The sequence below is a fragment of the Leucopleurus acutus genome (genome assembly GCF_964270905.1).
Source record: "Leucopleurus acutus genome assembly, chromosome: 12".
Lineage (NCBI taxonomy): Eukaryota > Metazoa > Chordata > Mammalia > Artiodactyla > Delphinidae > Leucopleurus > Leucopleurus acutus.
This window is the reverse complement of record NC_139154.1, coordinates 56,029,031-56,056,012: the sequence shown is the minus strand read 5'-3', so window position 1 is coordinate 56,056,012 and position 26,982 is coordinate 56,029,031. Positions and strand designations below refer to the sequence as shown.

The 26,982-nt window shown below is 44.6% G+C and overlaps 1 protein-coding gene across 3 annotated transcripts in view; it reads right to left on the bottom strand.

Annotated features, from left to right (window-relative positions):
- The window catches only part of CRIM1 (cysteine rich transmembrane BMP regulator 1), a 208,316-nt gene extending 181,563 nt beyond the window's left edge, over nucleotides 1-26,753 (bottom strand). For all 3 annotated transcript variants that reach the window (XM_082851850.1, XM_082851851.1, XM_082851852.1), the window contains exon 1: nucleotides 26,293-26,753. In XM_082851850.1, coding sequence (XP_082707976.1) covers nucleotides 26,293-26,623 — 331 coding nt within the window. In that variant the 5' untranslated portion in view covers nucleotides 26,624-26,753. The remainder of the gene's footprint in view (nucleotides 1-26,292) is intronic.
- Nucleotides 26,754-26,982: the final 229 nt, after the last annotated feature.

The window sequence follows — 26,982 nt, the reverse complement described above, 5'->3', positions numbered from 1 at the left end:
CCCCCCCCCCGAATAGCTGGGCTTGCCATCCTGGCAGACCTCAAGTGCAGTCTGGCAAGATGTTCATGGTTTCACAAGGGTCGGCACGAGGCAGCTCCAAGCCCTTGCTGTGCATCCTGCAAAGTGCTTTAACGGGGAGGAAGCTGAGGACACAAGGTGCCCTTATCCGGGAACAAGGCAAGGAGCTGGTATGGACTTCATGACCAAGGCTCGACCTCACGGTCTTTGAAAATCTCTCTGAGGGAGGTAACGGACCAGAGCATGTGCAACCGGGGCGGGGGCGGGGGTTCCATCACTGACAGAACACAGAAAGGGACAGCTAAGTGCCAGTCAGCCCTGAACGGGCAACCAGAGAATTGTCCATCTGTACAGGGGCTGGACATCCCTTCTCTCCACCCACCACCCTCATGTCCGTCATCTCCTGCAACAGTTTCCTCTGCCTTCTGGTCTGCTCCTCCCTGTTCCCCTCAAACCCTTTCCTCCTCACCCCAAGTGCTCTGGCAGTGTACCCCCTGACCCAGCACTGAGGAAGCCTACCCTCCAGCGCCCCTGCTGCCCGGCCTCCCATGTTGGGGGAGTCGACTGGGCCTACTTGGGGAAGCGACACTGCCCAGCACTTCCTTTCCCTCCGTCCCACCACAAGGCCAAGGAGCACTCTTCCCCCCTCCCCTGAGTCCTTCCTGTTTCCCAGGCCAGGTCCATCCAGGACACTCAACTGCCAGAGGTCAGAGTGCCACATTCCAGGGCCTTCACCACCTCACAGGGAGGGCTCGGATTCCTGCATGGGGGGTAGGGGTGGGGCAGGGAAGCGGGCAGGGACCGAAAAGTTCAGCAGAGGCTGATTCGGCCACTGTGCCCACTACTCTGACACCAAGGTCAAGGCGTGGGGAGGGCAACGGGGGTCCCAAGAGCTCCCTCCAGAGTGGGCAAGAAGAAGCCCCTCACTCTCTTTGGGCTTGGAAGGAAGAGGCAGGTGCTGTAGAAACTGTAAAATGCATTAAGATAACATGACAAAGTGTTATGGGCCTCGGTCCCTTAATCTGTAAAACGAGGGGCTGACCTAGAGATGCTTTTCTAAGGGCCCTTCCAACTCCATAATTCTCACTCCTGGTACAGCTCTCTGGCCTCAGACATTTCCAGGGTCTGATGTATTTCTGGCTAACAAACAGAATGCCATTCTCACTCAGAAGGCAACCAAACCTCTTTAACCTCCCAAAGCAAAATTCTCCTCTTGCAATATCGGATTCCTCTGTCTCCGACTCAGTGCCTCCCAGATTCTCTTCATGTCTTTCTTGTGATCTCTGTGTCCTTCAGGTTTTAACTCAAACCCTCAAGGCCTGGCTTCTCAAGGGCTTCCCAACTTCCCCTGCTTGTAGAGCCCAAGGAAATCAGAGCCCCAAGAGAAATCAGCCTCCTGGATGTCCATCCCATCCCAGAGATCTAAGGGCCACATTATCATGGGACTTGAAAACTCAGGCCCCACCTGGACCTAAGCGGGTGGGGGGCGCTGGGAGGCATGGTGCCCAGTGCTGAGTCCCTCAAACAGAGAAGTTCCACTCCACTGCTGTCAGAAGCTGTGCAGGAATGAAGACCTGGAAGCCCAAAGCAACACTGTGTGAACAGATGAAATACGTCGACTTCAGTCTGGGCTTGGGACCTCCTAGACTCCCTCCCAAGACGGTCAAGATGACTTCCTCTCCTGGAGAACGGGGGAGCAGGGCTAGCATCTGACCTACTTGGGACAGGAGTCAGCCTGCTGATCAGCTACCTGATTGATGGGAACAGAATTTGGGAGGGAAGGAAAAAAACATACGGTGCTGAGGAGACTGGGGAGGGGAAATAACAAAAGAGGAACCCACTTAGGGCTGCCATTCATATGATAGACAAAGTCATAAATAGCATTCGTTAGCCAGGTTCTGCCTCTATAACATGCTCTGTGGACAAAAACACTCCCACATGGTCAAAATCCACCAACTGTATTTCAACCAAATGTCTATCTTTCCCCTTTTTTGAAACCAACCATCGTTTTTAATAAATCCCTATGAGTAAAGTCTGACGGAAAAGACTAAGTCTGGCAGATAAGATGATAAAAAACGATCCTGCGAAAGGTATCCTGATGTAGAGTCATCTCATTCTAAGCTATAGCTTTTAGTGGGGGGAAAATAACAACCCCCCCCCAGAATCCCTGATCAATTATCACTTCCTTCCTGTCAAGCCAAGATTCAACACAGAACACTCCCTTTATTCACTAAGACCCAAACACTAGTGAGAGAATATGCATTCTGTGTGGTGAATCATCTGGAACTAACCAGAATTTGGACTTCTTCTCCCCCACGTAGACACTACCGTTCATAAGAAAATGGTTCAGAGCTCTGCTCAGTACAATCTGTACGTCACCACCACGTGCTGCTCTCCCTGTACTGTTGGGGCTGCTCCACTGCCAGGGCTGATGCTCGCACACGAGCTCAGTGCGGAGCTGCAGCAGCAGTGCTCAGACGGTCCAGAAAAGTGTGCCCTAGGAAAATGCGTCCTTTCACGAAGATCAGGTTTTATGAATGGCGGCTTCAATGTGGGTGAGACAGAGACAGAGGGATGGCAATCATACACACCTGTTTTTTTTTGTTTTTTTTGTTTTTTTTTGTTTTTGCGGTACGCGGGCATTTCACTGTTGTGACCTCTCCCATTGCGGAGCACAGGCTCCGGATGCGCAGGCTCAGCAGCCATGGCTCACGGGCCCAGCCGCTCCGGGCATGTGGGATCTTCCCAGACCAGGGCACGAACCCGTGTCCCCTGCATCGGCAGGCGGACTCTCAACCACTGCGCCACCAGGGAAGCCCCACACCATAGTTCATAAAACTATGAATCCTGATGACCCAACTGTGAAATAATCTTGCCACACAAGAAACATACTGCAGGCATTTACACTGAAATAAATTTATTATTTTTTTTTAAGTTGGGTACCGGGGAGGGTTTAACAGTTGAAAAAAAATTCTGGAATACACTGAGACATTAAAAAAAAGGGAGGGGCTTCCCTGGTGGCGCAGTGGTTGGGAGTCCACCTGCCGATGCAGGGGACACGGGTTCATGCTCCGGTCCGGAGGATCCCACATGCCGCGGAGCGGCTGGGCCCGTGAGCCGTGGCTGCTGAGCCTGCGCGTCCGGAGCCTGTGCTCTGCAACGGGAGAGGTCACAACAGTGAGAGGCCCGTGTACAGCCAAAAAAAAAGAAAAAAAAGGGGGAGGGTGGTGGGGGAAGAACCGTTATTAAAAATGACAACAGACAACAGAAATGACATTTTAAAAGTCTGTTTAAAGCTCTTCCAATTTCTCCATAAGGAAAAAGGACTGTTGCAATCTTTTTGCATAAATCGTTTTTTGAATCAATAAATATTTTTAGAATGAAAAGATGCACTTACAAACCACTGACAAAGAACTTCAGGATCATGTTCTTGTCACCTTTATGGATATGACCGGTTTTCTGAAACCATCTTTTCCAAATTGTAATCTCCAGGTCCTGGGTCAAAAACTGTTGTCCTGTGATCACCGTCCCTACTAGCACAAGGATATATATTCTTTAGTCCCCGCCACAGGACATACTATCAGCATAAACTTTGAAAACCAACTTTTTTTAACTTAAAAAACAAGGACTCACCTCCTTCTGTCAGAGCTGTGATCTTCATCCTGAGGACAGCCCAGACACCTCATCAAAGACGAGTGGCAGTGACCTTTCCCCCACCATCTCATCGAGACCATTTGGGAACCATTTGTTCCTCTCATAGTAGATGATGAGCAGGAACTCTGAGAGCAGCCCTCAATTCAATACCCCAACAATAAGACAGAAACACTCATATTAGGTGGCAACAGCCTAGGGGGAAAATCATAAACAAAATCTCCTTAAAAGCACCTTCCAGGCATCAGTGTGATATAAGGTACAGAAAAATGTCCCATGATTTACTTATTAACTGAAAACATTATTTACTGAACAACTGCCACTTGCATGGCTCCGTGCTAGGTGCTGAGTGGGCTACATAGAGGTAAGAACCTAATCAATGAAAGAGCACCTTGCTACCCATCTCCACCTTAAAAGCAAACGTAAGTTAGAATGTAGAGTGAACCCATAAAGGAGGAGCAGAGCCTTGTTTTAATACAGCCATCAAATACGCTGGAGTTTGAAATCTTCCAATGACAATGCTTTCTGGAAATAAATCACCTGATTAAGCTACTTTACCCTTTCAAAATTACCTTGGGAGTCAGTAAACATGAATCAAACTTCAACGTACTGAGCGTGTTAGGTCTGATGAACATATCATAGGTATATGGTTACTGAAAATGAATTTGGAACATTCTACTACTCTATCCCCAACCAGAGGATCAATGTCTCCATGCCTACAATGCTTTGTTGCAACCAAACATTACTACTTTTATTTTATGGTAAGAGATGAGGAAATCATTCTTCCTCTTTCTGAATGCTAAAACTATTCAATAAAATATTTAATGAGCACCTATTATGTATAAACCACCGCGTTTAATGCCGATGATACAATGACAACTAACATTCAGTATGTGCTTACTATATATAAGCCACTCTTCAAGTGCTTTACACAAATGAGTCTACTTAGTTGTTCCTCATAACAACCCTATGGATTCCTCGTAACAATCCTATTTTACCGATGGAAACTGTGCACAGAGGTCAAGTAGCTTGGCCAGGGTAACGCATCAGGCAAGCCCCTAGGCGGGACTATGAACTGACTTCAGAGCAAGAACTCCCTCTAGTATACAATACTGCCTCTCATTAATAAGACATGGTTTCTCCTTAAGGAACTTATTACCTAAATTTCTCCTGAGGAAGTCATTTCCTCCGGGCACTGTTTAAGACTGCATCCCTAAAGCTCCCTGACAAATGGAATGCTAGCCCTTCAGGCGGGTAAAACGCCCCAAGTCTAGGGTGATTCACAGTCTGGAGAGCAAGCAACAGGGCCAAGGAGGCGGGGCCAGAACAGGGAGCGAGGCCAGTGCCACCAGAGAAGGCAGGCAAGTTGCCCCAGGATGAGGAGGGCTGTGGTCAGGCTGGCTGGGCAGCGTCCCCAAGTTCCTGACAGCAGAGAGCACCTGTGTGCAAGGCTGGGGGTGGACCCAGGGCAGCAGCTGGATGTGAGCCTTCCTGAACCCACATGGGTGGATGAAAGGGAAAAGGATTCAGAACCTGCACGGAGGGAATCAGTGACCAATCCACAAAGAGACAAAAGACTCAGGAAGAGCTCAGGGGCTCTGGAGCTGCCGCCCTTGCTCTCTCTGGGTGATATATACACAGAGACATACACACAGAGCCATAAAGCCCCACATCCCACCACTCCTGCCCCAAACGCTATATGTGTCTAGTATTTACACAACCATCTTTTCCCAAGATGCTTAATGTTCTTACTTTAAAAAAAAAAAAATCAAGTCACATGGCAGGTCAGGAAGTTAGTTATTTCACTACAAGCACAGAAAGAAAGGGAACAGAGTGGCCATGACTGGTGCATTGGGGGAGACTTTCGAGACACCCACCCAACGAGATCCAGACACTGAGCTTCGCCCCTTGGAAGCACCAACTCTGAGAGGTAAAAGCGTGAAGCAGCTATAAACAGACCTATCCATAAACAAACATATCCAGTGTTTACCGCTGACGAGAACACCTGAGTCTACAACCTCCCTCAAAGTCTATTTATGACTTCTCCCACAGTCTCACATGGCAATAGCCAGAAATAAACCCAGGGCTCTCAAACCCAAACCTGTCCTCCTCCCACACATCCAAGCTGGCCAAGCTCCAGGGCTCTGTGAGCAAAGAAACGCAGCCCAGCTCACACACTGCTGGAACATTCCTCTGAACACAGAGGCTTACTCTCTACCATATGACGACAAGGAGCACACACGTCAATTTCATTATCCACTGATTTAAACATTTGTAATCATACTGTTAGAAAGCTTCTGAAAAGAAAACACAAGCAGTTTTGGCTGATAATAATGATCAACTGATTAATGATTAACTGTTTAGCCCTGGAGGCAATCTATTGATTCACACCTTCAAATAAAGTTCTATAAATTGGTTATGACAGGAGCTACCTGGCCCCCTCCCCTGTCCCAAACCTCTCCCCCAAGAGTAGTCAGCCTCCCCACACCTCTTTATATTCATCCTGGAGACACGATTTCAGCACACATATTCTGGTGGTCGCAGCAGACGTCAAGTATTTGCTTATTATTGTTGAATGTAAATATCTATTAAACTTTGTGCTCTAGTTTTTAAAAAAATTTTACACACTTGTTGACTTTAATGTTATTGTCCCATGATATAACTAGAATTCCACAAATATCCAAGGTTAAACTATTAAATTTGATGTGATTTCACCTTCAAATTACTTTTTCAGTACAAAGTGTACTCTCTTATTTTAAATCAATGTGACCATACAAAAAGTATTTGTTAAATTCTAGTTGTGCACATGCATTGCTTTGCTATATGTTGTGGCTTAAAGAAGACTGAACAGGTACTCTCTCCAACTAACAAGCAGTCAGGTAAATGTCCAGTGCTTTCTGGATTGAAATATGTTGACTGGTATATATCAACCATGATTTACAAATTTTCAAAAATTTGTAATTCAGAAACTGTAATTTAATATTAAAGAAGTAATCCAATTTTTGTCTTCCTTTTGATGATCTAAGAAGCACTTAAAATTTATATAAAATATATCTGAAGCCTGGTGATTTGATTCTGCATACTGCTTGCACAACTGAAAATTTGTATTTTTAAATTTAAAAAATCACAGAAATGAATCTGAAATATTATGACAGGTGTTACCTGTACCTTTCGAATGTGAAACCAGTATCTGAGTTGCAAAAACTATTTATTAATATTATATCATCAGTAATAATACAAGGAAAAAAAAGTCTGTTTCCCTGATAGAATTTCAACAAACTTAATTGAGAAAATGATCCAAGTTTTTTGAAGTGTTATATGTGTGCCTTGCTGAATAACTTCTAGTACCTCTGGTAGAAGTGGGCAACTATTTCAAATCCTCAGATAAAATCGTCAGTAACAAGAGCCTATGTCACATGCAGGCAAAGCACAAAGGCTGCAAATTCATCTTGGAGTAAATACCTAGTCCCTACTTAGGGCATAGTTAATTATATCCATTTTTCACACTAAATAAACATTTGTAATCCAATAATGCACTACCAAAAAAGCAACAGAATTAAAATGTCTCTACCCAGTGGGCTGGTTATTTGCACAAAACCAAGTCATTACTAAACGTTACAGAGCTTCAGTGTCCTCAGAGGCAGCACAGTCCTGGTGGCAGCAAGGATCTAAGACAGAAAAATGAAGGGCCACGGTCCTCATGCCACGAGCCTGAGACAACAAAGGACCGGACGCACAGGGAGCAAGTGGTCAGATCCTTAGTAAGGGGACAGGAGGCAATCGTGGTCATCTGCTTGGAGAGCCTAGGCACTCATGAAAACAAATTAAGACTACAAAGAATTTTCCGTTAAATTCACCTTGAATGACTATTTTTTTTTCCTTCTTGCCTTTTATATAGTCCTGAAAAAAAGGGGGAAAAGGAAGTGAAGAAGAAAGCTGTAGTCAGTGTATCTGATTAATCTGCTGACACTGTAATAATAGGGTCTATACAGCAACATAGGAAGACATACTTGGTATAATTTTAAGTAGAAACAAGCAAAACATAAGATGTGTGATAAACAGACATAGAGAACAAATGTATGGATACCAAGGGAGAAAGGGGCAGGGTGGAGGAACTGGGAGACTGGGATTGATATGTATACATTATTGATACTATGTATAAAATAGACGACTGATGGGAACATGCTGTATAGCACAGGGAACTCCACCTAGTGCACTGTGGTGTCCTAAATGGGAGGAAAGTCTGTATGGGAGGGGATATCTGTATGTGTACAGCTGATTCACTTTGTTGTGCAATAGAAACTAACACAACATCGTAAAGCAACCATTCTCCAATAAAAATTTTAAAAAAGATGTGTGATTAAAAAATTATGTATATAGAAGAATACCAGACTGGGTTTTAAGTAGAAAGAAGCAAGATATAAGATGTGTGATAAAATATATATAGAGAGAGAGGAATATACCCTAGACAGGGTATACATATAAAACCACACAACTAGTTCTTCTATTTGGAATAAGAGCATTTTGGGTCACTGTTTCTCTTCTGTTTCCCAACTGTCTAGTAAAGTTATGTTGCCTTTATAATACTTTTCTTAAAAAGAAAGCAAAGGACCTGATATTTGGTCCCAACACACATAGCTTAGTTATGGGAAATAAGATGTTCAAGAAATAAAACTACAGAGAGGAAATTTAGGTAACACCTCTGAGTGATCATTAAAGGGATTTGGGTCTCTTTTTACAAGACAAGACCTTTTCCCACATGTAACTAAGCTCCAAGAATCTCTGAGTATGAAAAGTTCTAGGGAATTTCTGCATTAGTCCTTTTGATGGTCTAACCTTTCTTGACACATGGCAAGGGCAGGCCATCAGCTACCATAAACCTGATGAGGACCTTATTAACTGCAGAAGAGAAGACACAGGAGCGAGATGCCCACAGCTTTATGTAAGTTGCTAAGGAGTCAATCTACAAATATTTATTTATATAAATTAATTAATAATGGCCACACACAGAATTTCTTTTTTCTGTTGGAATTAACAGAACCTAACAGCTCCAATTAGAAGAAAATGCTATCATCACAGGAGAATGGACATAGAGACTATCAGAACACGAACACTGACCCCATGAGGATTTTTTTTACATGTTTGCACGTTGCATATATGGATGTATATGCACATATAATTTGCAATGTGTGCACAGCTGTCCACTGCAATGACAGTTTTCTACTGTAACAAAAGACAAGAAGAGTCTGTTTCCATTAACACTAAATTACACTCACACTAGCAGCCTGCCCACTGAATGCCGCCAGTCCACTGGCTCCCCTGCAAGGCTTCCCTAGGTCATGGACGACTTAGTCTCTACCCCTCAAAGAGCCCCATCTGCTTGCTTCCTCTAGCACAAATGTGACCTTTTCTCCCCAAGTGCTATCTCTGGGTCCAGCTATAGGCATGACAGCCGGTGAGAGTCTGGTTCAAGAAACTGATTTCTCTCCAATAGCTCTGTGAGGTTCTTTTCAGGACTCGGAGCAACACAGTTATCTATATAGCTGAAAATGGTACTTGCTGGTTGCACTTCACACCCTCTTCTCTGGTTCTTGCCTTCCAGGAAGCCTACTTTTCAGTTACAAGGACTGTTTACCCTGGCTTATGACCCGAGGGGCACTCCCCTCCTTCAAGTGTGTTTCCTAGTCCTCTGCCTCCATTCATTTATTTTAATAAAGACTGAGGGTAAATGTGTCATTCTAGCATCAAGAACAGCTCTGGGTCCTTCACCCACCACCTCAAATGAACTGAGGAACCACAGGTTTTGAGAGGCACACATCTCCGATTTGAGCTGCATCCACCATTAGGTCAAATACTCCCCCTGCTGATAATGTGGAAGAGAAGACAACACTCAAGGAGAGCAGACTTGCCCCCAGGGTCTGGGAGCGACTTCTAAACTTTCAACAGTAATGAAGCCATATGAAAGTTAAAAAGAATATTTTTAAAGAGTTAGAGGAAAATCAAGTGGACCCTCAAAAAATTACCTTGCTTCGAATCTTTGCTTTTCACTGCCAGCTAAGCATTCTAACTTCACTGAGCAATCAGTTCCAGCCTGCCCTCCTCCCTGTTCCACCACTGTATAACAACCAGTGGTGAAGAACAAAAGGCTCTAAAGTGAGTTACTGGAAAGCCACCAATTCATGACACCCGCATTCTGAACAATTACCATCAGGCTGTGAGATGAAAATCTTAAAGGCAGGAAAGCTGAAGGGACACGCCACAGCAGAGACATCAAAATTAAACCTGCCCTCAGAGAATGGAGCTCTCTGGGCACATTCACTAAAGTGATAAAAGGGTTTGGGGGCCCGAGCTTATACCCAAGATAATTCTGTATATATGTTGTCTAGGACCCTGTATACTTTATCTCAGCCAAACCTCTCTTCTCTCCCAGTTGAAAAGCTTAGTGCCAAATGTATCACCCAAAGGTTATAATTTGCTGTTGTATCCTTAAGTGTCTCCTGTTGCACTGTCTGAATTTACAAACCACTTTCAGACCTTTAGAAAAGTAAACAAACAAACAATGAGTTCATGGCTAGCGCTGAAGGAAAAAACAACTCCACACTGCTCAATAACAAGTTGGGACTCCAGCCATTAGTCATCAAGAATTCCTCAGTCCCTGAAGTCATAGGGTTTGGAGTAAATCCAAATGGGATTCTGCTTTTTTAAATTCCTTATATTGCATTCCTACGGACTTCCTGTGCAAACCACTGTGAGGCATTTTTATTATTCACAGTCACACACTTCCACCCTCATGTTGTTGGCTTGGGAGTTCCTTCCTCAAAGAAGCTGTACAGTTAAATTCCTGAGGACATGTGCAGATCACCTGGGGCAGTAAACAGGCTGTGTCATGCACTGGCACAGCTCACAGACTAAGTGTTCAATACATGTTTGTTAAATTAAACTCCCTCCTCATTCGTCAACATCCACGTCTTAGACGCAATCCTGGATTCGCTGAGAAATCGGAAGTCTGTTTTATCATCATCAATTATTCATATGGTCACCTGAACTGTGTCTATAAAGTAATTCATAATTGTTTATCAGTTGTTTACAAGCAGCTGATCACCACAGCATCTCAACTGCTCCACGCACAAGATCCCTGGCGGTAAGAAGGTTATAAGCAGCCACCCATGAGGAAAATTCTTACAAGCGGATGAAGGTTTGGTGAATGAAAGATGACACCTTTATGACAAACTGGCAAGAAGAAAAGTCCCCACAAATAAAAATTACTTTAAAGTATTTGCCAAAATAAATACAGCTGAAACTAACCCCTCGTAGCAAACTTAAAAAAATAAATTCTAAGAATGATTTGGGGGAAGAGGGGAAGGAGAGGACATGGGACAGTTTCAAGCTGCCTTCCGCCAATAATATGACTTCCCCCTGGGAGTCTCTTTACAGGTAAGTGTCATCTATTTCAGTTTCCACAATACAGACCAAATAGTTCAGATAGAAAAGTTTCTACAGAATATCTTGGATGACCTTGAGTCTAGATTTAGTCAACAAATGCTCATTGAGTTCTTCCTGTGTGCCAAGCGCTAGAATAACACACAATCCTGGCACTCAAGGGGATCAAAATGAGGCCGGGAGACAGAAATTGAACTCTAACAGTGTGAAAAGTGCTATAACAAGGGAAGGAGAAAGTGCTATTTACAGGCCCTGGGCAGGGGGGAAGGGCTGGGAGGATGGCATTGTTTTTTCCTGGGCAGGGCAGGAAGGCTTCACAAAAGCAGCAGCATGAAATGGTAGAGGCTGAGGATAAGAACACATTCTGAAGGATGTTAAGATAACTCTGGGGAATCCAAAAGCCGACACCACATCAATTTTCCAGTGGCTGCTTTGCCTCCACACCTTTGGCGGCAATATATACTAGGAAGTATGTGTCAAACATACCTCCTAATTTCCTGAGTTCTCAAAGGGTCCCTGTCCAAGATAAACTTGAAATAAACTATAGCCAGGTACTGAATTTAGGAGTCTAATTTTCCTTTACCTGTGGGCTTTTAGTAATAACATGCAAATTACTAAGGCTCTATGGGAAGTTAAATGCTAATTATACTAAGATTATTTTTTTTAAAAAAGTAAAGTTGGCATCATTATGCATATGACAAGAAAAAAAAGAGCTCACTGTTCCTTCTTTCCTGGTACTCATCCTTCATGGTTTCTCTCTTGGTAGCTCTTGATACTTTCTACTTTTCCATTCTCTCAAGAAATATAGTATCACCCAGGCATTTCTGACGCAAAGGTACATGCTCACACAGTCGCACACAGTTTAAAAAATATAATACATGGACTATTGTCAGTGCCAAATGCAGCTGTAATTATATATTTCTTTTGGACGTGTTTTATGTTATTAAAGCATGTAAATACTTTATCTCCCTCAAGTTTTCCAGAACTCTATTGGCAGAGAGTCTTTTTCCTTTCTCTTTCCAAAGCATCGAATACAATTTCCTGAAGAGATAGTCAAACTTGGTTTCTGAGGGCTCACCTTTTCCCAGCGTAGCCTTTGGAAATATAATTTCATCTCCTTCCAACAAAACACACCTCTGGCTTCCTTTATCTCCCTTTTTTTTTCCCCTACAGAGGTGTTCCATTTCTTACCCTAAATTTCTGCTTTTCCTTCCTTCACCTAAACTTGCTGTGTAAGGCCAGAAACTATGTTTAGTGATAATCTACTATAAATCACCCCACATTGCCTTACGGATAATAAAACTTTTGTCCCAATCACCGAGAAATGAAGTCAGTCATTTTCCTGAGCTCCACTTGTCCACAGATAGCTATCCCAATTAACCAGGCCATCTAAAAGCCAAAGCATTTTAATTAAAATTGTTTTTTTAATGTCATAAAACAATGCACCATCTTTATTTATTAAGAAGTCATTTTCAGTTTGCTGATCTACAAAGTAGATAATACACTTAATTTGCTTGAAGCATGGAAGCTCTTCTCAGCATATCCATAATACAGTGTAAAGTATTCTTTGTGTTGTGCCCTCAGCAACTGAACACACACACACGTGCACACATACTACATCCAAAGGCATACAGGAGTTATCACAACTTCCTGTCTCTCAAAGTCGCGTCTGTAACTGGACCAGGGGCCAGTTGCTGATGCTACGGATGTATTTTACCATCCTGGGCACACCTTTTTAAGCCAGCAGGTCTACCACAACTTTGTAAAGAGCCTTGTTTTATAAAGTTTTATCACTTTCTGATCCACAGCATCATATTCCACGGTGTCAAATGAGTTTTATGTACTAGCAAACATTGCTCCCCCTCCAAACATTGCTACAGACTCCTCTGCCAGTCTGTTAGCACAGACACCATCATTGGAAGGGTCCTCACCAAGGAAGTGACACTTGGTACCAACTTCTCTTAATAGTTGGATTATGTACAGAGAGCTGCATGCAGCCATGCTGGGGAGGGTGTGGAGGCAAATGGGAAGATGCTGGAACGCATGCCTTTCCAATGGCTTTCAGGGCACGTGAGACCCAGCCGCACTGGGTCGTGGCAGGGATTCACCAGGAAAGGAGGAGGGCCAAACCACGGCACAAAGACCTGGGCATGGGAGATACAAAATGGACCTTCTAGAACACTCTCACGGCAGCAAATGCACACTGAACGCTCCGGCTGCTTCCCAGAGAGAAGTGATGGGCCCCAGGCATTCAGAGTTTTCTTCCTGTCCCCACAATTTAAAAGTTCTTAAGCTAATATGCACCAACCAAGCAGGAAGAAAACCAAGAAACACCTATTGTTACAGCAAAGAAGAGTAAAGCAGAAGCTCTTTAGGCAAAAGCTCCCATTAGTAAATGAATACCCCGCACCCCTCAATGGCTATTTCAGACGCCACCACCACTAGCTAGCTATCTAGAAATCTACCCTGGGAGAGGAGACGACCTGGAACAGGATTTAAGTTTTAATATTATCTTTTTTCTTTTTTTCTTTTTTTTTTTTTTTTTGCGGTACGCGGGCCTCTCACTGTTGTGGCCTCTCCCGTTGCGGAGCACAGGTTCCGGACGCGCAGGCTCAGCGGCCATGGCTCACGGTCCTAGCGGAGCAGCATGTGGGATCTTCCCGGACCGGGGCACGAACCCGTGTCCTCTGCATCGGCAGGCGGACTCTCAACCACTGCGCCACCAAGGAAGCCCAATATTATCTTTAAAAAAGAAAAAAGAAGGAAAGACAGAGCAAGCCATAGTACTCCACTAGAAGTGTTTTCCATTTAACAATATAAAATGTCTACCCAGTTATTAATAAACTTTTAGAAGTTCTACAGATTAGAGCAAAAATAATCTTTGGGAGCAAAAAGCAAAATGTCATAGAAAACTAAAAATTAAATAAGTTCACTGCTAGGGATTGGTGGCTTAGGTAATTGAAATTGAGAATCATGGAAGAGATCTACATAATAATTAGCTGCTGAGTTTTCTCCTGTCACATACTCCCAAATGGAGTGTTTAGTGTTCAGCAGACTTATTAACGAATAAATGCCCGACTGGAATTAACTAGCACCTCATTCTGGAAGGCTGCTCTTGGCAAAAATGGAATATCCACAAGGCAGAGCAAGCTGATTGCTGGTGCACACTGCGGGCTGAGCTGAGTATCGCATTCTTTAGAATCATACGTATTGCATCAACTTTCAGAACCACAGGTCCACACCACCTAACAGCACAACACCCTGCCACTGGACAACGTGCATAGGAAGGGTGAAGTTTCTAGACCCCAAGAGACAACCTTCCAAGCTTCGTGGTTGGCCTGAACCTGAAACATCTTTATGGAAGATCTGCCATCCTGCACACACGCAGAGCGCTTTCTGGTCCCATGGCTCAGGGATACAGAGGGAAGGGAGCTGTGGTAGCAGCAGGTCCCTCTGCAGAGCCTCATCTGTTTCATCCTCCCAACATAAGGCACCCAAGTGTCCATGTGGCCAGGGCCCCTCCCTTCATGCATGATCACTGCTATGTTTCTTTAAATTCAGCTGCTCCTTAAGGAAACTCCCTGGCAAGTGAAAACAGCAGCAAAGGTAAAAGAATGCTGAGAATTTGGCTGCTGCCTGCAGTATTAGGAAGAACAGCAATTACTCAACTCTCTCTTAGTGTCAGAGGCAGAAATAAGCATGTGAATTTGGGCAAGTTTTGGCCTGTCTTTGCTCAAGCTTCTCCCTTTGTAGTATCTGTCACCTCCCTCCCTCAGTCATAATAACTAATGAAGTAAATGAGAAAATGGAGAAAGAGTGAAGGCAGCAGGTCAGCAAAGACATGGAAGAGAGGCATAAACTCTACCTTGAATCCAGACTAGGCCACAGTTCATAAGGCTTAAAGATCGCTGGCATTCGAAAGATGTTACTAACTTCCCGATAACTATGTTTTGCTGTCTCCATTGCCTCACAATAAACATAACTGCGGGAGAACTCTGGATCTTTTCCTCCAAGCCCTTCCGTCTAGGGCACTTGGCAAAGAGTCATGTAGACACTACCACTTTTTTCTTCTCTGGCTTGCAAACACAAGGTAATATTTGACTCCTGCCCAGCACTTCTAGGTCATAAAAACATTGATCTTATGACTAGAAGGGCCTTACGATATCATCTGGTTCAGTTCCCCTGCCTTTAGGTAGGTAACTATTTAATTCTCTTTTGACAAATTAAGGCAAAGTCAGGTCAAGGGAAGCTGAGGAGGTTTTATTTCAGTAACCGGGCTATTAGGGGATGAAGGAAGATCCGGAAGCCACGGCTATTTTTTTCTCCTTAATCATACTACTCTCATGTACATGAATTTTGCAAAGTTTACTTTTCTGAGCAGCCCTAAATCCTTCCTGCAACAAGTGAGGATCTATATAAATCCATTCATTCTTTTGATGAAAATATGGAAATTTATTTGGTCTTTCATTTTAAGGTTGTAGACATGGTAATAAATTTTCCTAAAATTTGTCTGAAACCTAAGAACTCAGTAGTTCTGGACAACACACAGCATACCCAATCTTTCTCAAAACATTTAAAAATCCTTCAAAGACTTTGGCTTTCAGAGATAAAACTGTCTAAAATCTATCTCCTTTTCCTCCCTCAGAATGTAAATGCCCTTGCCTTTAAAAAGGCAAAGCTCCCAACTCTGGAAAGTGAGGGAAGGTTTTCAAGATCTGCATTTGACAAGATTATGGAAAGCCCTGCCTCTGCACAATTATAAACACACACTCTGAGGGGACCAAGCCCACACATCCTGTATGCACGAGTCCTCACACCTTATGGGTCTGAAGTAGTCCAACTAATTCTTAATACTGAAAGTCCAGTTCAGGCCACACTTTCTCAAGACAGTTTTACCTTATTTTGGCAGGTCTTTTGGAGTCTTAAAAAAAGAGGTATCACAAGTCTCCAATATTGAGATGCCTTTTGTTTTATCACAGTTGTGAACTGTTTTGCTTGTGGCCTTTGGATAAGATAATAAGTTACCTCTTGTAGACCGGGACTTTGCAGGCTCAGGTTTCATTGTGCCCTGCCAGAAATTCCTTTCTGTTTTGAATCTGAGATGTTTGTTTATGGTTTTTTGTTTTGAAATGCTAAACAAGATAGGCACAGTTTCTAGTTACAGCCTATACTTTTTTTTTTCCTTTTTTTTTAAACCTTGCTATAGCCAGAGTGGCTGGTTGCTAAGGACTTCGCTTAAATTTCCAAAGAGCAGACTCTTCAGATTCTCTTCTGAGGAACTTGAAATGTAAAAGACAACACCTTAAAATACAATGAACACTTAATCTTCTTTCTTAAATGTTCATAAAACAAGTGTTCCCAGGGTATTTCAAAACGAAGGTGTTCTTTTTGGATGTGACAAACATACTTACACAAAACTCTGAAATTTGGAAGTTTATCTCATCTTGTAGGTTACATGTTTGAATATCAACACTCTTGATGAAGCACTACAATGAAAGGTACTAGAGAGTTTCTGTTTAAAAACAATTCAATTTCTACTGTGTGATAATAAGGTTTGGTTGTCAAGAAGAAAATAAAGAGTTTTAAACTACTGATTCCAAGGACTATATCATCATTATGTTTCTTTCTCCTTATTCCATAACAGCCAATATAAAGCATTTGCCTTATGAGTTCTCAGCCCATATTTACTGGATGAACATGATACTTAGTACCAGGTATGAAGGAAAAGTCACAGTTCTGTCTTCCTGAAGTGGGACCACACCTATACTAGGAACCAAAGAAACAAGAACGTCAGGTGTTTTCATTCTAGGCGTTCTTTTCTAGCCTTCCACTGCAGCACAGACTCTCCAGAGAAACCACAATGCAAATCCACAGTAAAGCTGCAGTATTAGTCCACATGAAAGATGGATGGGACACACTGGATCAAGAAAAGCAACGCAGATTCGCTCTAGGCTGCGCACCATCTCCTGCTCATTCCCATGCCTGCCCTGGTCTCTGAGCTGGCAGGCTGGCTGCTGCTTCCTTCTGGAACCTCAGGATCCCAACTTGCCTTGCCTTGGCGATGCTCCGTGGGGTCTCTGATGACTCCAGCCACATCTGGAAACCCACACAAAACTTCTAACAATAAAATGAAATTTAACGCACTTTCATGAAACCATATGCCATCCATATTAAGATAGGTCACCTTTAAAAAAATATTTATTTGAAATAGCTCTCCGGAAGTAAGGATTCAAACTGCAAAATAGAGCAGATGTCCACCTTCTCCTGAAGGACTAAAGGGACTGAGAATTACAGTCACACTGGATCAAACCAATGATGGTTTTTTTGGCCCAGAGACCCTGGACTCACACCCCTCATTCTTAATGCTTCACAGTCCCTTTCTCTCTGACAAACACCAGAGACCATAGTTCTTGGAGTCCCCTGTCGAAGAGATTTAGTTAAGTGTGGTCAATGCACAAAGAAGATTTTTGTTAAACTTATACAGAGAGAAAGCTAACAAAGAAAAAAACGAGAAAGGACAAAAAATAGAATGGAAATTAGAATATTAACTACCTTTTAAAAAATCTATTTGGTACCAGGTACTATACTGGCCATTACACATATTTTTGTGTGTATATACATGTATATACACAGATATACAACACACATACATGTAATCATATGTATATTTAATATAGGTAATAATTCTCTCCAACCCTAACTGTAATTACTTGATAAAAGCTATTAATATTCCATTTTCACAGATGAGGAAACTGAAGCCCAAAACAATTAAGCAAGCTGGTTGTTCACAGCTGAACACAGTTAATTTAAACATAGGTTTGTGTGGGGACTTCCCTGCTGGTCCAGTGGTTAAAAATCCATCTTCCAACGCAAGGGATGCGGTTCGATCCCTGGTCGGGGAACTAATATCCCACATGCCGCGGGGCAACTAAGCCTGCGTGTCACAACTACTGAGCTCGTGCACTCTGGAGCCCACGCGCCACAACTAGAGAAAAGTCCACGTGCTGCAACGAAGAGCCCGCAGGCTGCAACGAAAGATCCTGCGTGCTGCAACAAAGAGCCCACGTGCCACAACTAAGGCCCAGTGCAGCCAAATAAATAAATAAATATTTAAAAACAACAACAACAACACAGGTTTGTCCGGCCCCAAGGCCTATTTTCTTTTTCCTACAACATCCTGCACAGATGAGTGAGAAGGAAGGAAGAAAAGAGACCTCCAGGCCTGGCTTGCTGCTGCTCCCCCCTAAATCCTTCCTGGTAGTCACTGCCGGAGTCAGGGCCCCTCTTGGTTGCCCCCAAGATGCTCAGCACTTCGTATCTCAGGGCTTACCAGCTGTAAGGAACTGTCTTGGGCTACAATGGATTGTCCCAGTTGTCACTATCTACCTTCAGACCACAGCCTCTGTGAAAGCAGGGCCCCTTTCCTATTTATTTTGGTGGAAAACTAATTATTAGACTAGCAGGTAACATTATCAGTTCTTATTACACGCCCTACTCGTGCTACATGCTTTACAGGCACTAGCCGTTTGCTACTTCAAGTGTGGTCCTGGGATCACCAGCATTGGCATCACATGGGAGTTTATTAGAAATGCAGAATCTCAGGCCCCATCTGGACCTCCTGCATCAGAACCTGTATGTTTAATGAGATCCCCCAGGTGATTTGTGTGCACACTAACATTTCAAAAGCACAGTTTTGTCTCATTTAATCCTCAGAGAAAACATAGGTGGTACCTATTACTATTAACAGCTGGGAAACTCAAGCTTAGAGAAGATAGGTGCTATCACTAGAGTTCAGCACAAAGACCAGAGCCAAGGCAGCTGCTCAGTAAATATTCATGGAAGAGGATGGCAGGGAAACAGGTAGGGCTAGAAAGAGAACAGAGGAATGGCCTGGTTAAACTCCCGACCTCTGGTTTTGCCTAGCTTGTACCTACTGCCAGGACAGGTCAGCTGCAGCAATACAGGCTGTTTCCTTAGCTCCAGCCAGGCCAAATCCTGTGCTGACCAGCAGTATGGACACTTCAGGAGCTAGGAACAAAATCTTCTTCCAGAATAAAATGTGAAGGAAAATGCACATTGCTGATACGTGTGAGTTTAGGTGCTCCTCCTGCCCCAAATGAAATATTAGTCCACAGATAAATGGTTAAATTTACAATTCTTACAACTTAATGCAAAAAATTTCAGATTCCTCCCTCTTTATTTTTACCCGAAATACACAAATTTTGCAGAAATTATTTAGACCAAGTGTAACAAATGGGCATCAGGAGGAAAGGTAGCAACTAGCTTCGGAGGCCTTTAAATAAGTTTTTTAACTCAATGCATTTACGGTGTTGGGGTAGGAGGAGACCTGAACTCAGGAATAATTCGCTTTCTAACAGCCCAGACTCCTCGCGATCAATTACTGAGGTAGATGAGGATTAAACTGAACTAGACAATGAGCCCATATCAGGTTATTTTACTTATTCTGGTTAGTAGCTTTGCTGTTTACCACGTGCTAGTCATTCTTCTAAGTGCTTCATAGGGATTCCTTCACTGAGTCCTTATAGCAACCCTATTATTAACCCCACTAAACAGATGAGAAAACTTAGATGCATGGAAGCAGAGCGCAGATTTGACCCCAGAAGCTAAGTTTCTAACAATTACATTCTTGGATCGAGGTATAAGTATTTCTCACAGAGAATTAACTGGGGTTGGGAGAGGGAGATAAGGAATTGAACCCTGTTCACTTAGCAACTGCAGAAGAAAAAGGAATCTCTTTTGATTTTTTTTCATGTGGGCCCAAAGTGAACACTTACCAGCATTTACCTCAAGGGCATTCTTAACTTTAAGTATATTCAACCATCCCTCTGTCCTGTCCGCAAGACTGACGAGGTCTTGTCCAAACACAGAGGTTTTCCATGATTTGATTAGGCTAACTGGCCAGGACAAGTAGCAGAGAGTGGGTGAAATCAGGAGATGCTGATAGACACCTCTCAGTTCACTGCCCACGCTCATCTGCCTAGTGGAACAAGCTAGAACAAAGAGAAAATCACTCCCAAAAGGAAACTTGCCATTTTGAACCACAGCTGGTACAGCGTTAAGAATGCAGCCTCATTCTTAGATGTTGGGAAACACCTGATATGTATCGCAAAAGCTCTGAGAATGGGTAGGATCCCTTCCCCCACCAAAAGGGAGCTCTGACTCCGAATTTTGAACCTAGTGGGAATTTGAATTCTCCTTTTCAGCTTTGCCACCAGAGCCTGAAGATCATCTCAGATCCTGTGATTCCTAGAACAAATTTTACCCACATACCTCACCAACTAATCATATACAGACCTGAGAAATCAGTTCTACTTGGTTTGAACTTAAGTAGACTCTTGAAGGTCTTGCCTCATTCTTTATCTTGATTAAAAGAGTATCTGGAGGGCTTCCCTGGTGGCGCAATGGTTAAGAATCCGCCTGCCAATGCATGGGACCCGGGTTCGAGCCCTGGTCTGGGAAGATCCCACATGCCGCAGAGCAACTAAGTCAGTGAGCCACAACTACTGAGCCCGCGTGCTGCAACTACCAAAGTCTGCATGCCTAGAGCCCATGCTCTGCAACGAGAGAAGCCACCGCAATGAGAAGCCTGCGCACCACAAATAAGAGTAGCCCCCACTCGCCGCAACTAGAGAGCCCACGCGCAGCAACGAAGACCCAACGCAGCCAAAAATAAATACATAAAATAAATAAGTTTATAAAAAAAAAGTATCTGGAGTAGGGCATAGGTCTGAGAGGTCCCCAGGCTTCCCAGCACCCCACCCCGACCCCAGCAGAAGACCTTGCCCAGAGTAGATCAATGAATGAGTGAGTGATTTCTATGCAGAGAGAAGTGAAAGCTTTAAAAATTCAGATGTGGAGAATTCAACCTCTGAGAAGGAAGGCTTTCAATTTGTTATTCATGCATGCTTGGCTAGTCCACTGTTTCTTCCTCAAATAATTAATTGAGCTTTACTGGGGGTTGTCTCCAAAGCCCTCATACTGCCTGCGCCTTGCGGAACACAGTGTTACAGGAACCCTGCTTCACTAAATATATTTACCTTCCAGTCATCTACCATCTCCTACCCAGTGGTATTTACACACTAAAGCGGCACTGCCATCTCTCATGTTAGTGCCATAGCCTGAAAGACGTTAAACACACCCACATTTTTCAGGAATTTCACAATTAATGTCTGGAATGTGTTTTGGATTATTCTTCAAAGGATGACATAGTTGCCCTAAGATGAATTCAATATTTTTCCCTTCTCCCATTTGTCATTCTTTAGTCTTCCCACTCCATTACCTTTTTAGGGTCATCTGTTTTATCTATTTCCCCCCAACTTCAAAATTCTTGTCCCTTGCCTCCCCAAAATGTTCCCTTGTTCATCCAGATCATTGCGTTTTAAGCAAGCCATACCAAACACAGAAACCTGCACCATATCACTAATACCTCCTACGACTGGCTGTAATGCCGGTTGTGATGTAAAGTCTAAGGATTATTCAGACAGTTTTCTCCATAAATTATTAATAAATAATATTATTTATTACAATAAATCAACCTGTATGTTCACCACTGCACTGCCAACAGACTGCTTATAGATTTTCCCGGTCACTGGTAAATACGTGTTAATGGCAGCAAAATCTCCAGACTTGCTATTTTTGCCCTTCTGGTGCTATGCGATTCATCTGTCCTTTGCCAAGTGTTTTATGTGACTGGACTCCTCAACGACAGTGAGGGCTCTGTAAGCTCGACAGTCAAAGTGAAGGTCACGAAGTCCTGTCATTTGTATAAGTGCGGTGAATAGTCTCTCCATGTTTTGTCAATATTTACTTTGGGGAAGAACTAATTATTTCCTTGTTTACTTACACTGGTTCCTCTTCCCATGCCGTATTAAGGTGATTTTATAGACCCTCTGCTTGCTTCTGTCCCTGGCATCTAAGAGCTCACTCTACCTAAAGACTTCTGAGATGGAAACTGGAACACCTTCCTCAAAAACAAGGAGCCCTGGTTTTTTAAATTTTTCCAACACCAGTACAGGAGTATTAAGTTTTCCCGTCCCCTCTTCTATTTAATTAGTAAAAATTAAAATCCATGGACTCTTAACTCTAAGTCCTACGTTACAGAGGGATGAGAGGAGATCTGTGGCCGGTGCACAACCCAATGGTTTGGTGCATTCCCTGGCCTCCTAGAGCCTGCTCTCTGGGCCTTGCTCACCTCAGATCCTCCACAAACCTTCTTCCAAGGAGCCATCATCTCCAGTGACTGAAAAGAAACCACAACCTTCTAACGCCAACAGTTTCAGAAAACAACATTACATTCTTTGCTCTAAGTACCCAGCCCACATCCTTGGTTCTACTCACTGCCCCATGAGAAGTGGGTGGGGAGAAAAGTTAAAATACCTGGGGGAAATCAAAGGAGGACTGTGTTTTGAAAGAGACAGTTCTTAGATGGCAGTACTGAAAACACGGAAAGTTCAGTTCCATAAACATGAAGCCACTGAGTAAATAATCACTGGGAGAAAAAAAAAAAATTGGTGCTTATCTGTGATAGCGATCACCTGGCTCTGATACAAAGTTCTCAGAGCAGAGCCACTCCACAGTGCCCACCAGGTTCCAAATCACTCTGTTCTCACAAACTGTCAAACTCAGGCCATTGCTGCCTTTTCATTACTTAGAGAAGGCTGGTCATGCTCTCCCAGCCCCACCCCACCCCTTACAGAAGCATACTGAACTATTCCACAGAGGAGGACAAATGGTCCTCACCCCTCATCTCCAAATATAATCCTCACTGGCCAATCAAAACATTCTTCCTAGAAAAATCCCACTTCAGTAGTTTTTCAAAACTCTGTCTTTGATCTCCCAAAGAGATCTCCCACCCAGTCTTAGCCCTCAGGAGTTCAGAATCCAAACTTATTTGTCTGGCTTCTAGACGATTTACCTAGAGGCAGGCAGCCTAACCAAGGAGCAGGCCACTTAGGAAGTTGCAAAGGGCAACAGGAAGACTCACCAAATCAGTGGAAATGGGAAAGGGATCTGTACCTTCCCAGGGGCCAGAAAGCACTTTATAGACAGAGCAGAGAAGAACGTAGGTATCTGGCTCCCTGATCAACTTTAAAAATGCATGTAGCCAAAAATAATTTTTTTAAGGAATAAGTAAGTCAGGATTTACTTAGTAATGATCTAAATGATGCTGAAAAGAAGTCCAAGTGTATGTGTCACATGATTCACCCTTCACGTCATTTAACTTTCAGAAAATATTTTTTCTTCAGTGTTCTTTCTATGGGGACGACTGTTCTTCCATGTATTCAATGCACATTCACTGAGAGCCTACTATGGGCCAGTGTGCCTTAAAAACCTAAGGCAGGGAGCCACAATTTGGAAGGGGTTCATTTCTGCCCCAATTTACCTAACTCACTTTGTGAACTGCAGTTAAAAACATGAGTTTGTTGGGGGTTTTTTTCCCTCACAAAGCCAGTATGGGGAATGATACAAATAAAAATTACTGCAAGTTGGTAAATAGAGCAATGTAATTTGTATTTAAATTATATCATCGAAAGCAGGTAGATTAGTCACGGTAACATTTGTATACCATGCAATATGTTTTCTCAGTGTAGTCTATTAAGTAAGTTTTCAAAAGAGTTTTCATTAACAGATACAACCAGTAGGGGTCATTTTACTGCAAAAATTGCAGCAAAAGAGACTTCGACATGAATAAAATGTATCAATTCCTATTTCTGTTAGTTATGTGTGAATATCTGAATAAAAATGGAAACTGAGGGAAACACTGGCGCTGAGAAATTTCTTGCCAATTAACAGGAAAACAAAAGAGAAAGTCAGCACCTTCTAGATTATTACTGCCATAGAATGACTCCTCTAATTCTTAAAAAGAAGGAAGAAAAAAGGCCACTGACTTATCCTGTTTTCCATAAATCTTGTAGTAAAGTGAAAATTCTTGGAATTTTAGACACCCTATTGAAATAGTTGTCTAAATCCAACCATTATATCATGCTAGGTAACACTGCCCTTCTTTGGGTTCATGGATTTAGAGCGCAACTTGACTGCTGCTTTTAGAGTTCTAAAAAACAAAATAAAATTAAAAAATGCCCTGAGCACACGATTTTGGTAGCTGAAAACAGTCTGGCTAGATGGAAAGTGTTGCTAGAGAACACTAAATGAGATATCATCACGGTAATAAATATTTCCAAGCATTTTCAAGGCTAATACCAAGTGCGTGGGGTGTTACCAGAAGAAACGAAGCTATGAGGGATCGCATCATTTCAGAGGAATGACACACTCACCAACAAACTGCCAAAATAACTCTATACTATGATACCAGAATGTTGGTGCCAAAACACTTGATTACCGTGAATGTTCCACATTTCCTTCACCAGGAATCTATCATGAAGAAACAAAACAAGGGTTAGTCTTTAGAACCTTCCCAAGTCCTTCTCAGAGCAGTTTCTACCACATTTAACCTTGTTTCAGGTTGCTTGTTCTTTTTAGATTTATGGGAGGCTGGCTTAAGTAAATTACACAGTCCAAGTGGCAGGGTTCAAAGATGCATCTTTTCCTCCAACTCATTCAGAATTCCCAAAGTCAAACACATAAAATGGTATCAGAAGTTAATCTCCTGGCCGTTTTTCTTTTTGTGAGAAATAAAAACGTTATGGGACTTAACACCAGGTGAGAGGCTTTTGTACTTGAAGCAAACAAACTCTTCTAATCCAATGTCCTAAGGGTGCAGTGGTGCACTTCCCTCCAAGAGTTCCCTTCACTCATTACTGCCCACTAGCCTCCAAACCAGAAAGGCCTTCCTGACTTTCCAGAACTGTCCAAACTTTAAAAACTGAACTTATCAATGAATATGCGTGTGTGTAAAGAAAACCACAGAATGGAAGCCTTTTAACAGACCCATTTTATCCTTAAGGCTGCTACCTCCTTTCTCAGTATCCCAGCACAATAAACATACATACACACATAAGGATGCTTCAGAATAAACCCCTCCCTGGTCTCCTGCGCAGGCTGAGTACTAAGGAAGGGACGGGGCAGAGGGCGCCTGTCCCTCCTCCTCTCCGTTCCTCCAGAAGTAAGGCTGCTGCGCTCTGCTCATACACCTGGATGCCCCAGAACAGCATCTCGCCCCAACATCAGCCCAAGCAGGGATCCCACTTTTAACTGGTGCTGAGTCCTTTTAATTTGGTATTAGCCAACTAAAAAGAACTCACTGCGTCTCTCTAGACCCCAAACCTCACCAGGCACCCCGAGGCCGAGGCCGGCGGGCAGGGCTTAAGGCCGACACCCATCAACAGTGGTTCTCCCAAGGAGGGAGGCTCCACTAATCTAATCTTTCTCCTTCCGTCAGACACCATGGTGCACAATACTTAAGTGCAGCAACCAGCAGAACACAAAAAAGAAGGAACCGGCAACACGATTGGAAACACGCGGATATCTGATCTTAAAAAGCTGCCACTAATAGAAACAACTTCTCACTCCTAGGTGCCGGCCCTCCGCCCCCGCCCCTTCATTCAAGAAAGAAAGCCGTTGACCGTTTTCAATAGGCAAACAAATGAGTAACCACTGTATGTAACTTCCACTGGGCTGACATATTCCGGAGCTGAAATTGATTTATATGCGCAGGAGGAAGAAGGGGGTGAAGGAAAAGCGCAAGGAAAAAATAATAAAAGAGTCACACAGGGAGTGTGAGCTGGAGACACGTCTCCTCCGCCAGCAGAAAATGGACTTTCGCGGACGCGGTGCAGCACTCGGTTCCACACTGCGCTAGTGCGGGGAGGGCGGCAGGGGCTGGACTCCCCGAGGGGCTCGCGACAGCCTCCGCAGTGCCCCCTGCCCGCGGAACCCTCACCTCCGGGCGCACGGCCGGGCCACCCCACCCAGCCCCAGCCGGATGGGCCACACGTGTGCGCGTCTGTGCGCGGCCAGGGGCGATCCCCCACTCGCCGGCCCCCACCCACGAAATCCAACCTCGCCCGCGGCTGACCAAGCGTCAGGGGGAGCAGCGAGCGGGAACCAAGGGACGCGGGGCTCGCTCCCGGGGGTGGCGGGCGCCCCTCCTCCCGAGGAGCCCTCTCTCCTCGGGAAAGTCTCGGGCAAACTTTGCTCGGCGCAACCAGCGCCGAGGGGGCGGCGCGGGCCAGGTGGAAGGGGGCCAGCGGCTGGCGACCTTACCTTCGCAGACGCCCACTTCGTACTCGGTGATGGAGTCGCCATTGAGCGGGGGGCGGATGACACAGCGCAGCCCCCGGTCGCAGGCTCCGTGGAGCCCGTAGGCGCCGCCGCAGCTCTCGTTCCTCTGGCGGGCGCACATGTAGCAGCAGCCGCAGACGCCCTGCACGATGCTCCCGGGGCAGCTCCTGGGCTCTTCGCACTTGGACTCGTCGCAGGGCAGGCAGACCAGCGCCCGGGTGCCGGAGCGCGCCAGCAGCAGCAACAGCCCCAGCAGCGAGACCAGGAGGTGCCCGCAGCCGGCCAGCCCCCTGCCCCCCGCCACCAAGTACATCCTCCTGCGCCGCCGCCGCCTCCTCCTCGCAGCCGGGCCGGGAGCGGGGCGGGCGCCCTCCCCTGCGCGGGGCACACGCGCCGCCGCCGCCGCACCCGCAGCCCGCGGTCCTCGCCGCCCCCCTCGGGGCCCCCGGGGCGCGCCTCCCCTCGCGGGGCGAGGCCCCCGCCCCCCGTGCGGGCCGCGCCGACCCCGAGCCCACTAGCGTTGGCGCCAGCGGTGGCTTCCCCTCCTCCTCCTCCTCCCGGGAGGGAGGGGGAAAATAGAAAAAAAGTTTCCTCCCGGCAGCTCCGGTTCAACCCAAACTTCTGGCGGCGGCGGCGGCGGCGGCGGCGGCGGCTGCGCTCGGCTCCAGCCCC